Here is an 11,536-nt window from a genome sequence, read left to right on the forward strand (position 1 = left end):
ACTAATCATGCTGCCTTAGAGGAGCCAACAGCCGCACACAGGGTCGGCATAATCGTGAGACTGTCATGGCACAGAAGACCGAAACAACAAAAACGAATAACAAAATTAAACCACGCACAATCGCAGAAAACCACGAGCAGTCACAGAAAACCAAATGGAGATAGCAGCAAACAAAGCAGAGATGAGCAGACGAGCCGTACATTTGCATATAATGTCATCTGATATCACGCCTCACACTTGCCTCAGAGAGGGCGGGGCTTCGGCGTTATTTTCAAAGCACTGTTACGACTGCTCCTTACATCAGATTGAAAAATAATTTAGATATTTGTGATCCTGAAGGGCACAAAGTGTTTTTCTTCTTGAATACAGAACCACTTAAGTCTCCCTTTAAACTTCAACAACCACACGGTGCATATGCCTCTACATCTCTCTGAACTAAAGATGCCTGATCTGTAACAGTACAATTGTTTTTTGCTTTTTTTTTGTTATATAGTTCAAAGCTCAGTAACTAAAAAACTGCCTGACACTCTCCTTATGTTGCGATTCACCAATGAACTAAATGCTCTATCAGAGCCGCTTGTCTTGTTCCTTCCTTCCCTTTCCTTTGAAGCTGATGGCTACGCGGGCATAAACAAATTAATGTTTGTTTGCTATGTTGTATGTATCCTTGGTACAGAAGGCTAGCTCCGAGAAAACGTTGAAGCCCTAGGCCCACCTACCACATCAAACATTGGTGACTTCATATTTATATGCAGGTTGCATAGTTTGCCTATTAGCAACTTAAGATTTATTTTTCAACCTTTGGGCTGGTGCAGAACATTGAGCACAATGTCTGGTAACAGAGCAAATATTGAGCTAAATACAAGAACAAAAGCCTTAACATTTGCAATAGTCAATAAATAAACTGCTGCATCTTTCATAAATGTTTTACAAACATTTTAAAATGTAGGATTATAATATACATAAAATCGAAGTATTTTACAGGCACATTTGCAAAAAAATGTGATAGTGAATGTTATGTCAATTGTCAATAATCTCACTATCCCCAGTTTTATAAATGCATATAGTGATTGATGCTGCAAATGGTGGCTTGTATAAGCCATCGTTTGCAACATCCTCTTGTGAATTTATAGAACCCGGTTGATAGTGAAATGATCAACAACTTTCCCATGAAAACCTTTACTAAAAGTTAAGAGTATTCCTGCCATCTTACCTATGTAGAACCACTCGTTGGAGTTTACAGACGACAGCAGCATCTCTGTGATCTGGCGAATGACGCCCAGGAGTACAGCATGCATGTACTCCACCGTGAACCCCCACACCAGGTCAAAGTCTGGAAGGCTCACGGCTGGAGACGGACCCTTGTAGCCGTTGATGACCAAGGAGGACTCCAGGGCCACCTTCATGTCCCGTAGGACACCTGCTGACGTCCTCCCACGTGCATCCTCAAAGGAGAGGAATCTGAGGCTCCCTGAAAATGAGGTTGAAATGACTATACAAAACTTGCAGTGGTAGAACGTTTACATCCAAAGGTCAGATAGATACGTACCATCAACGTAATCTCCCTTGATTAGGCACCATGGGCACCCGTAGTACCCGTTGAACAGTACCATGTTCTGCACAGATGCGCGTGCGGGGGCATCCACGCAGCAGCACAAGATGTACGCTCTAGACGAGTGCTGTGTGCCTTCATGCTGCCAGGGGACGGGTTGCATGCTCTTGACACCCTCTACAATCTTTCCAAAAAACAAAGTCATGTTGGGGTGTCAGTTCCCAAACCAAAGTCCAGCAAGCACTGAAACCTGGAATCGTTGAGGCACTGGCAACTCGTTGACAGTGAACTGAATGGGCCAGACGGATGCACCGGAAGATGTAAATACGGGGCTTCCATCAGTGTTCACTGTCAACATGAGGTCACTGTCCCCCAGGGTCCCCGATGACTGCAGATTCTTGTACGCTTTGGCTTGAGTGATGTCACCGATGACACTGGTGGTAGCACCCCGGTCACTGGCAATCTGGTTCAGCTTTTCGTGAAGGGCTGCTTTGTTGTTCTGATTGACATGATTCAGCTGCTTGCCAATGTCTAGAACAACGAAGAAAGCCCCATCTTTCTTTGCATCTTTGAGGTTGCTAGACGTCTCGCAGGTGGGACAGACGCCATCTTCAGCGGAAACCTCCAAGAGATCATTGCATGACCGGCAGTAGAAATGTCGTACAGCTGCGGACTCCGCCTCGGCTGCAAACAGCTTTCGGAACAGGTACTTGCTTTGTGGGAGCACAGACTGCTCTGGAGCAAAGAATGCATTGACCATCAAAAGAAGGTTGTCAATGCCCTGCCAGCTTAAGGCTTCACCAGCCACAAACGCCATAATCATCGCAACAGCTGCTGCCTTGGTAGTTGTCGAATGGGGCAGAGTTTGGGTTCCAAAAGCTCGTAAGCCTGCTGCCAGTGCATGTTCTTCACTCATATGTGGTGGTCGCTCGGTCTGTTCCCAAAAGGTTGAAGAATCTGCATGTGACTGGTGAGTCATAGTCTCCTCTCCGTTACTCTCTGAAGAGCCAGCGTCTTCCGCAGTGATTCTCGACTGAGGGTCACTGCTGCAGGAATCACAGTCACTCTCGAGCTCGTCACCATCGCTGGGGACATCATAGACGGGAGAACCGGCTGTTGCTGATTGGTTCCCGCTTGGCACAGCCTTCTTACACCGAGACAGAGTGGACTTTGGTTTCTTGAAAGACGCGCCCTTCTCTAAGTAAACAAATCGTCGACGCCGAGTTGCTTCACTACTAGCCATGATAACAAGTCACGGAGCAAACGCAGCCATCAAACCAGGCTTGTGAACACGCGCACGAACAACAGGCAACAGGAAAGAAAAATGTAGAATTGCTGAGGAACAGAGGGGAGCGAGAAGCAGAATGACGCAAATGACGCGACTGACGCACAAAATAAAATTAAAAAAAAAAAAAAAAAATGAACCAGTTCGAGTTTCGAGCGATCAAAAGTAACGCAGACGACGAAAGCGAAAGTCACGCACAAATACTCCGCCTAAAAATGGTCCATGTAAATACGGAGCAATTAATAGAAGAGCCAATGGGAGAAACACAAACCCGACCACACTTCCAAGGCGAACAACAAATACGAGTTGCCGAGCGTCGAAACTGAGAGCACTGTGCGGAACAACGAACAACCTCAAGGAAAACAATGCAAACCGAGAAACGCAACAAGCCGAGCCACTGAGCCGAGCGGACCAGTGACCACCGCGGTGGGACAAACTAGCAGACGCAGTCAGAGCCGAAGACCGAATCTATAATAAGCCAGGGCGATGGCCAGCGTCGAAGCTACGCTGTTTGGTCACATTTTAATCTAATTTTTAGCGCCCCCGAAGCACCGCGCAAATTCGCTTCGCTGCAATTGAGGAATTGTGCGTGCGTGCGTGTGTGTGTGTGTGTGTGTGTGTGTGTGAGGGGCCCGGGGGGGGGGGGAGGAGTATAGCAGACGATCTTTTCGCGCCGAGAATTCGGGAGTTGCTCGCAGTCGTGAGGGGTTTACTTCCGACGACTTCGCGAGTTCAAGTTTTCGTTAAATCGACGGCTGTATGGTGTTTCAGAGGTCATAAAAATAATATTTAATAAGTTCTACTATTTTTAATAATTAATATGAGCCTTGAAGATATTTAGGATTTTCTTCCAACGAATAAACACCAATAACATACCATCATGTTACAGCAGTTTCACTTCTGTTTTCAAGAGAGATATTCCAGGCTCATTACAATCCCGTCCAATCCAATCCACCTTTATTTTTCGGAGTTGCCCGAGCGGCTTTCCTTTCTGGCTCTGCTCTTGCCTGTGCCTCCTAGTCCTAACAGGACCTCTGCTTTGATTTGGGTATCGTTGTTTTCACCTTTTTGTGTTACTGCCGTTCTATCTTGTGCACTTCGTTTTGTGCGTTGTGCGTTTTTTTTTCTAGTAGCCCAGCAAGCGTTGCTTTATTCTTTTGACTTTCTTTTCGTATGTTTCTTCTGTTTTCGCGATGTTCTACGCGTACGTACATTACCCCGCCGACAAAGAGAAGGCGATCATGCCTGTGTGCCTGATCAAGGATTATAATCCAAAAACGGAGACTGACATCCCTAGTGAATCGGTGCAAGCGTATTGGCGCTCCGAGGCCGGCCTTGAAGAAGGCTACTACGAGGCGAAAGTGGTCCTTCTTGCAAGTAAGTAGCTGGCCTTTGCTGTTCCTCTGTGTTTGCTCTGCGCTGATCTGTTTCCTCAAAGGAAGTGTGTGCGGTTTGTGTAGCTCAGAACTCGATTGCAATACTGGGAAGTCGTACTTCCTTAACATACGATTGTGATAAGAGCAATATCCAGCGTTACTTCCGACGTAACTACTTTTAATGAGTAAAGTTATTCGGACTCCGTCCTGCACCTCGACCGGAAAAGGGTGTACGCACTACGCGAAACTCGTATAAAACGAATAGTTACACGTTTTCTAATAAGCGGTGGCAAAGCATAGTGGCAAGGTTTCTGCTTCATACGCAAGTGGGGGCGGGTTCGATCCGCGGTGTGGGCCCACTTTCTTTCTTTTTTTTCTCGAACATTTTGTTTTGTCGAGGCATTTGGCAATATTTGCGGCATATCTTTTTTATGCTTACTTGAATACCAGTTGAACGTTTAGAAAAAGCGATGGAGAGAAAAAAAACAAAGAACCACACTACTGGACTATCAACCTTTTAATAAAACTTTCTTTTCCTCAACACTATCCTAAAAGGTGTCTTCTTCTTCATCTGTGAGATCTTAGACTGAAACTTCCTTTTTCTCGACACTAACCGTAGAGTTTACCTCTTCTTCAGCTGTCGGATCTTACAAAACTTTCTTTTTTTCTACACTTTCGGTAGTGTCAACTTCTTTTTCCTCCGTCGGATCTTGGCATTCAAATAGTCCCGACTTGGTTGCTCCGAGGGGCCACTCCCTGCGGATATATTTTTTCTTTTGGCAAGAGCGCAATGGAGGCGACACTTACGCATTCTCCCCCCCTCTCCTCAATGGCCAGTGACTCAAGTATCTCCCTTCCAAGCTATTTCCGGTGTCGTGCGACAAGTGATGTTTGTGAAGTGAGGACCACATTTGCATTCCCGACAATGTGTCGAAAGGTGGCCTGCCGACGTTAGTGTGGCCACAGAGGCTGCATGTTCTCTGGTGCGGTTGTTTATGCACCTCCCTGTTTGCCCTATGTAGCTTTTGCCACATGACATAGGGGTATTGTATACGACTCCTTTTTCGCATGGGGCATAGGGTGTTCAATGCGCAGTGCCGGAGGTCGTCGTCACGTTCTGGTCGGTCTCCCGGTTCACCCTACGGCATGTGGCGTACGCCTTGTTGGGGGCTGAGCACACGACGTGGATGCCTTGTCGGCCAGCGATCTTTTTTAGACGATGAGTGATCCCGTGTATATATGGTACCACTACGAAAGGCTTTGGTGGTTTCTTTTTCGTTGGTTCATTTTTCTCCGGATTATGTCGCACTTGCTTACAAAGCTTCTCACCTATCACATATTCCCATGTCATGTGGCAAAAGCTACATAGGGCAAACAGGGAGGTGCATAAACGACCGCACCAGAGAACATGCAGCCTCTGTGGCCACACTAATGTCGGCGGGCCACCTTTCGGCGCATTATCGGGAATGCAAATGTGCTCCTGACTTCACAAACATCACTGTCGTCGCACAACACCGGAAACAGCTTGGAAGGGAGATCCTCGAGTCGCTGGCCATTGAGGAGAGTTAGAGCCAGATTGTAGCATATTTTTATCCCGTGAATCCAAATATCACATTCGTTTTCCCTGAAGATGTAACTGAACACAAGAAAACTCGAAAAATTTCCCGCCAGCCGTTACGGCACACCCAGATCTTTTGATTACCAAGTGTATGTCACTCATGTGGGCAGCACGTGCAATTGCAAGCTTACCAGGTATATTCCCCCACACGTGACACCATTTGTGATGTTTTTTTGCTGACCTTTCTGAAAATATCAAGAGTGCGAGCACGACTATGTTGGGTGCTCAATAAGGCACGAGCGAGCGGAGGTTCCAAGAACTCTGGGTGTGATGTCATGCTCAAAGAGGGCGGGACTTCGGTGCTATTTTCAAAATGCTGTGCGACTGCTTCCTACATCAGATTGAAAAATAATTTCGATATTCATGGTCCTAGAGGCCAAAGAAGATGATCCATGTGTTTTTTCAAAAATACAGAACCACTTCGGTTTCCCTTGAAACCGAATGTGAGTGCATCTACACTGGTAGTGCACACTCTAAATTTTTTCACTGAAATTAAAAAAGATGCAACTTCCACAAGGATTGGTAGTCTGAGCACCTACAAATAATTGATGCATTTGTTAAGAGGAAGAATATGTGTGACGTAAATGCAGCTTCCAGTGACTTACTAAAATAATTGTAATGTTTTGGGCAGAGATTATCAGCAGAGTACAGGGCATAACACAGCACAATCACATGACCGCTAACTTTTCTTATTTTTCTCTTATAATTGAAATGCTGTCATTGAATCCATGGATTTATATGTGGCTTGCACGTGACATCATTCTGCAGTGTTGGCGGTTGTTTTACTTCTTGCAAACTGTGCAGTTCAAGCTTGGTGGTGTAAAATTACTACAGCATTAAATTAACACTAGTGGCTGATATGCCATCAGTATTCCTGACCCTGTCATGTCAGACTGACCTATCTGTTCTGTGGCTCTGTTAACATGTTTTTTATCTTTTATTCACCAGAATCGAAGAGGGCACTTCTCGAGGAGATGGCCCACAAGAAGCGACTGGTTATTCCCCAGATTTTTGAGGAACCAGTGCAAGTAAGTGGGTCTGTTGCAGACACAGACTTTTGTTTCGAGTTGGTTATTGTGATTATGACATTTGATACCTTACTTCAGTCATTATTCGCGATTTGTAATGCTAAAAACCTGAAATGAAGTCTTGGGGATGTCTAGAAGTATTTTGTCGAGCCAGCGAAAAAAATAAAGGAAAGCTAGTTTGTAGTAGATAGACCTATCAGGTGGAAAATAAATTGTTTAAGATCGAAGTTCCACAAAAGAGGGCAGTGGAAAATGGTAATTACAAAACGGTTCCACTTTGAGCGGACCCGGGCACTTCCACAATATTGTATTGTATTTTGTATATTTTAGGCATCAACATCAGGTTCTGCGTCCAGCAAGAACTTGACACAACGCAAGGCTCTTGCCAAGAGGAAACAGATGGCGAGCATTCTAAGTAAGAAGAGGCCTTTAGGAGGAGACTCAACCGACGACGAGGACCCTGCAGTTGTGCCGAAGTCAGAGCTGGATAGGGCTGAAGAAGCTCTGCGATCTCTGCGGAAGAGGCTCCGCAAGGCGGAGGAAAAGGCTTGTGCCCCATGTGCCGAAGGCGTTGTGTCGAAAGCCGAACATGACGCAGCTCTTGTAAAAATTGAGCAGCTGCAAAAAAAACTAAAGGAAGTAGAGGATTCCAACTTCCGACTGATGCGTGTCGTCCTCGACAAGATCGGTAAGCTACCCGTCATGTTTACTTGAATGTTTCGCAATTGTGCTTTAGGATTATGCACCCTTATGGCTAACAATGGACCTTTTCCACATACCGACGGCACCAGGCGGTGGCTGCACAAACTAAAAATCGAGGAAGTGACCTTCCTGCGCTACCAATCGATATAGGGAGCTAGGCTACCAGTTTCTTCGCTCTCCGAGCAGCGGCGCGTGCCCTACGCGACTTCAAAGAGGGGCATCTGTGGCATCCACCTAAACGTCGTGTTTTCCTTTCCGTCGACATTCTCTTTTCATGTAACACAATTATATATATTCTTCAGTTACGTGTTGTGCTCGCTGATATACAGCCTCCTTCCGAATTTCCTCGATTTTTTGTTCTGGCTTCCGCCGCTTGGCATCGGGCGCTCGCGCGTGCGCAGAACGCTTCTCGGAAAAGGTCCATTGCAGTGGGCCTAATTTTTTGCTTGCCTGGTGACTATCGATGGACACATGGTCACTGTGCCTTCTCCAGAGATCACCAGAGAGGCCAGTCACCAGGCCACTCACCAGCTGCAGGGAAGAACGTCAGTGCCTGCTGCACCCATCCCTGTCCCCGTCGCTGCTCCTGTCCCTGTCCCCGTCGCTGCTCCTGTCCTTGTGCCCGTTGCTGTCCCTACTTCGGTGCCTGATCGTGTGATGACAGAGGCCGGATGTAAGGGCAGGATAGCTGAATTTCAGTTTCCATTAATTATTCCCAAGTTTCTTCTTGCTGTTATATTGTGGATGTAGATATTGTTTCAGAAGTTAGCTTTTCTTTAGGAGTTACATGGAAAAAAAGGATCCAAGGTTTCAAATGTGCCTACAAAAATTAGATGTTCCTTATGTGCTACATATGTCAGCGTCATGTATTTAACATGGTTTGCAGACATTTTTTTTTTCACTTTTAAAAATTTTGTTTTTACAAATTCTTTAAATTTTGTGAAGAAATGAGGACAGAAATACTTTTTCATTTGCGCAAAGTACTGCAAGATACTAAAAAGAATGCATGTCTACTTTACTGCAGATCATGTGAATAGCGTCACTTCTGTTCGCAGGAAGGGCAGCGAATGACAAGCTGTTGACAGCGTTGAGCGTCTTGACACAGATGATTTTTTTAAGTATATCTGTTATCAGTGTATTGTCAATCAATGGGCCATTTCTGTACATGGCAGTGACTGGCTGTTCATGTGCTCTGAGGTAAAGTAGACATGCTTTCTTGGTTCATATCAGACTCGCAATATTCATTACTTTACAGTATGTAACTTGCTGAAAGTATGAAGCCAAATGGAAACTCCGATCAGAAGTTAAACGAAAACAAATGGCCGATATCACTTTAGTGGCACGAAATAAGACAGCAGCCTAAATGCAGTAAACTCACTTGAGCGAGCGTCAACTTAACAAATATTTCAGGATATTGAACCTTAAAAAAATCACCGGCGCTTCTCCTATGCATTCTATGCAAAAATGTTTCAGTTTAACGAAAAACAAATTCTGAATAGCAAATATTTCAGTTCAACAAACTTGATCGATGGTCCCAGGATTATTTTTGCAATCAGTTCACTGAAGTTTTGTGCTCTGCAGTGCTGGCGTAGCCGATGCCCGCCTATTATCGCTGGCTTTCACAGTACTGCCGAAGCAAAGCGGCGGTGCGGTAGACGAAAACTAACCATGTGGTGCGTCTGTTTTTTCTTTTCGTCGGTTGCATTTGGCCATCTTTGTTGTGGGTAACAACAGTAGGACGGCAGTTTGTGCGCCCACTTTCGTAACGAGCACAACGAGACGGAAGTGGTTGTCTTTATCACACAAGCTCAAAATTCCTCAGTGTCTGGACAATGATGAAAGGCAAGTGGACGTTGCGAAGGACTATGAGATTCCACCGTCAACGTTGTGAACGATAGTGAAGCAAAAGTCAAAGCTTGAAGGAGAAACTGCGCCTCAATTTCAATAGCAAATGACTCTGCACGAGATATTTCCAGTCAGTGGACGATATTGTTGTGGTATGGCTTTGTCGCAGCAACAAGCTGTGCCAGAGAGAGAGAGAGAGAGAATAAACTTTATTTTTATTCTCGAGGAAGTGCAAAAAAACAGAGACTCTCTGGACAGCCTTGTTACTTCATGCGCATTAAGAGCGCCGGTGCAAATGAAAATTAGATTTTTTTTTAAATGAGAAAGGCAGCATCATAACTGTTATGCACTTTGTATATATCAATGTACATTACTTCATAAATTACATTTCACACTTTTGACTCAATATATGCTGTGCCCTATGCTGTTCTATGTTCTAGTGAAGGTATTCAGTAAAGCACGACGTGCACAGGAAGCAGACGAACTTGCACGCCGTATAATCCTTCAAGTAGCCTCGATGCCAGCCGCCTTTAGTGAACTTTCAGTTAAGTGAACTTTTTCCTTGGGTCCCTTGAGTTCGCTCAAGTGAGAATTTACTGTATTGCATCAAGGTGACGCTAAATTCCCTGCTAAAACCAATAATATGATGTGCCCAACGGGTGGCCACCGTCACTCTGGTGCAAACCCATCTTCTTCCTGCCTTTTCACTGTTGTGTAAAGTGATAATTATAGCCGCTTTCCACCTTTCCTTGTTGTTTTGTTTCGTTTGTAGAGGATCCACACACCTGGATTATCCCTTTTTACTGTGTGTCGACCAGGTTGAGATACTTTGCATTGTACAATTAGCTATATCCATACTTTGTGTGCCACTTGCTATGCTACGTTTTGAATTGGTTGTCATGCTCAATTACAATAAATAAGTTTGTGTTTTTTTGGAGAATATATTTATGCCCCTTTTCAGGTATTCCCTTTGGGGTTTACACGCTTGATCGCTTTTTGATCAGTCAAATTTGACCTTGGAATTTTTGTTTTCAGGTGTGTCTACAATGCTGTACAGCACAACTGGGGCATCGGGCAGCACGCAAGAATTGACAGACTCCGAGGAGTGTTCCCATCTGCAACCTGCAGGGAACCTATCCCCGCTCCCTGTGGAGGCTACAGAGTCTGAGGAGGTTCCTCCTGCTGAACCACACAGTAAGTTTGCTGACAATGTAAATTAGCTGAACATGAAAAACTACAGTTCATTCATAAATAATGTGTGGGTCAACCTCGTATAAGCACCAAAGAGGAATGTATTTCGTAGTACTAACATACATAGAGTGTAGCAACAACATCCATGTCACTATACAAGGCCAGTATGACCACTGCAATTGCACAATTATTATTTCTTTCTAATGGAGCTGAGGGATTCTCTGTCTCCAAGTTTTGTTTTGCTATTGGAAAGAGATGTAGGTCCGTTATGAGCCTATTAACAGGACTGAAGTATTTTAATGGCTCCCTTTTTTCTATCAAAAACAGTAACGAGACCTGATGAACCTAGGCATTGCCTAATTATCAGGGACAGACAGCTCGAGTATCTTTCGTTCGGTGCAGCTGTCGAGGTTTAGAAAAACAAAAAATAGTCAAACTTCCCTTGATCATTCGATAAACTCGGGAAGCATTAAATGTCTGGTGTGTGCGTTACGCCTGCATTATGTATGATTGGGTATGCTCAGTTACGAGGAGCTGTGAGATGTTTCAGATAGAAACTCGGGCAGACATTCCATGCACAACACATTCATGTTCTCCTCATATTATCAGAATGATCAAGACAAGTTTAAATTCATTCAGAAGTCTAGTGTACGAGCAGCTGTGGGATCATGTGCCGAGCTGCAATTAATCATTCTCAGGGCAACTGTGCGTGCTATCAGTAACCTGCTATGTGTATGCATCTGTTCCGGAGTACTGACATCAAAGCAGTTTCTTAAGGCTGGTTGACACACTTACGTTGAGTGTGATCGAGTGCGACTGCAACCGCTTGCGGCACTTAAGACAAGATGGCGGCGTCTGCGCAGTTCAGCCAATGGCAGTGTTACTATGGTGCCTGGAACGCGTTTTCGATTGTTGTGTTTACTGTCCTATATCCCCCCC

General features: G+C 44.9%; 2 protein-coding genes across 2 annotated transcripts; one reads left to right on the forward strand and one right to left on the reverse strand.

Annotated features, from left to right (window-relative positions):
• Positions 1-1,127: 1,127 nt before the first annotated feature.
• LOC121837849 lies at positions 1,128-1,757 on the reverse strand. The gene is made up of 2 exons (XM_042293685.1): positions 1,550-1,757; positions 1,128-1,471 (listed from the first exon to the last, which is right to left on the reverse strand). The coding sequence occupies exons 1-2, from the start codon at positions 1,755-1,757 to the stop codon at positions 1,128-1,130; spliced, it is 552 nt and encodes a 183-aa protein (XP_042149619.1).
• Positions 1,758-3,981: 2,224 nt separating this feature from the next.
• On the forward strand, positions 3,982-10,626 carry LOC121837852. Its single transcript, XM_042293688.1, has 5 exons — positions 3,982-4,214; positions 6,780-6,859; positions 7,190-7,547; positions 8,055-8,234; positions 10,442-10,626. Exons 1-5 carry the CDS (start codon positions 4,031-4,033, stop codon positions 10,624-10,626), a joined length of 987 nt encoding a protein of 328 aa, XP_042149622.1. The 5' UTR covers positions 3,982-4,030.
• Positions 10,627-11,536: the final 910 nt, after the last annotated feature.

The sequence above is a fragment of the Ixodes scapularis genome, unplaced genomic scaffold (assembly GCF_016920785.2).
Source record: "Ixodes scapularis isolate PalLabHiFi unplaced genomic scaffold, ASM1692078v2 PGA_scaffold0__279_contigs__length_252992795, whole genome shotgun sequence".
Lineage (NCBI taxonomy): Eukaryota > Metazoa > Arthropoda > Arachnida > Ixodida > Ixodidae > Ixodes > Ixodes scapularis.

Excerpts from the sequence above, each read along its gene's own strand:
- LOC121837849 (XM_042293685.1), bottom strand. The coding sequence starts at position 1,757 with ATGACTTTGTTTTTTGGAAAGATTGTAGAGGGTGTCAAGAGCATGCAA. Across the intron at positions 1,472-1,549 it reads CAAGGGAGATTACGTTGATG|GGAGCCTCAGATTCCTCTCC; the intron begins GTACGTATCTAT and ends CCTCATTTTCAG.
- LOC121837852 (XM_042293688.1), top strand. The coding sequence starts at position 4,031 with ATGTTCTACGCGTACGTACATTACCCCGCCGACAAAGAGAAGGCGATC. Across the intron at positions 4,215-6,779 it reads GAAAGTGGTCCTTCTTGCAA|AATCGAAGAGGGCACTTCTC; the intron begins GTAAGTAGCTGG and ends TTTATTCACCAG. Across the intron at positions 7,548-8,054 it reads TGTCGTCCTCGACAAGATCG|AGATCACCAGAGAGGCCAGT; the intron begins GTAAGCTACCCG and ends TGCCTTCTCCAG.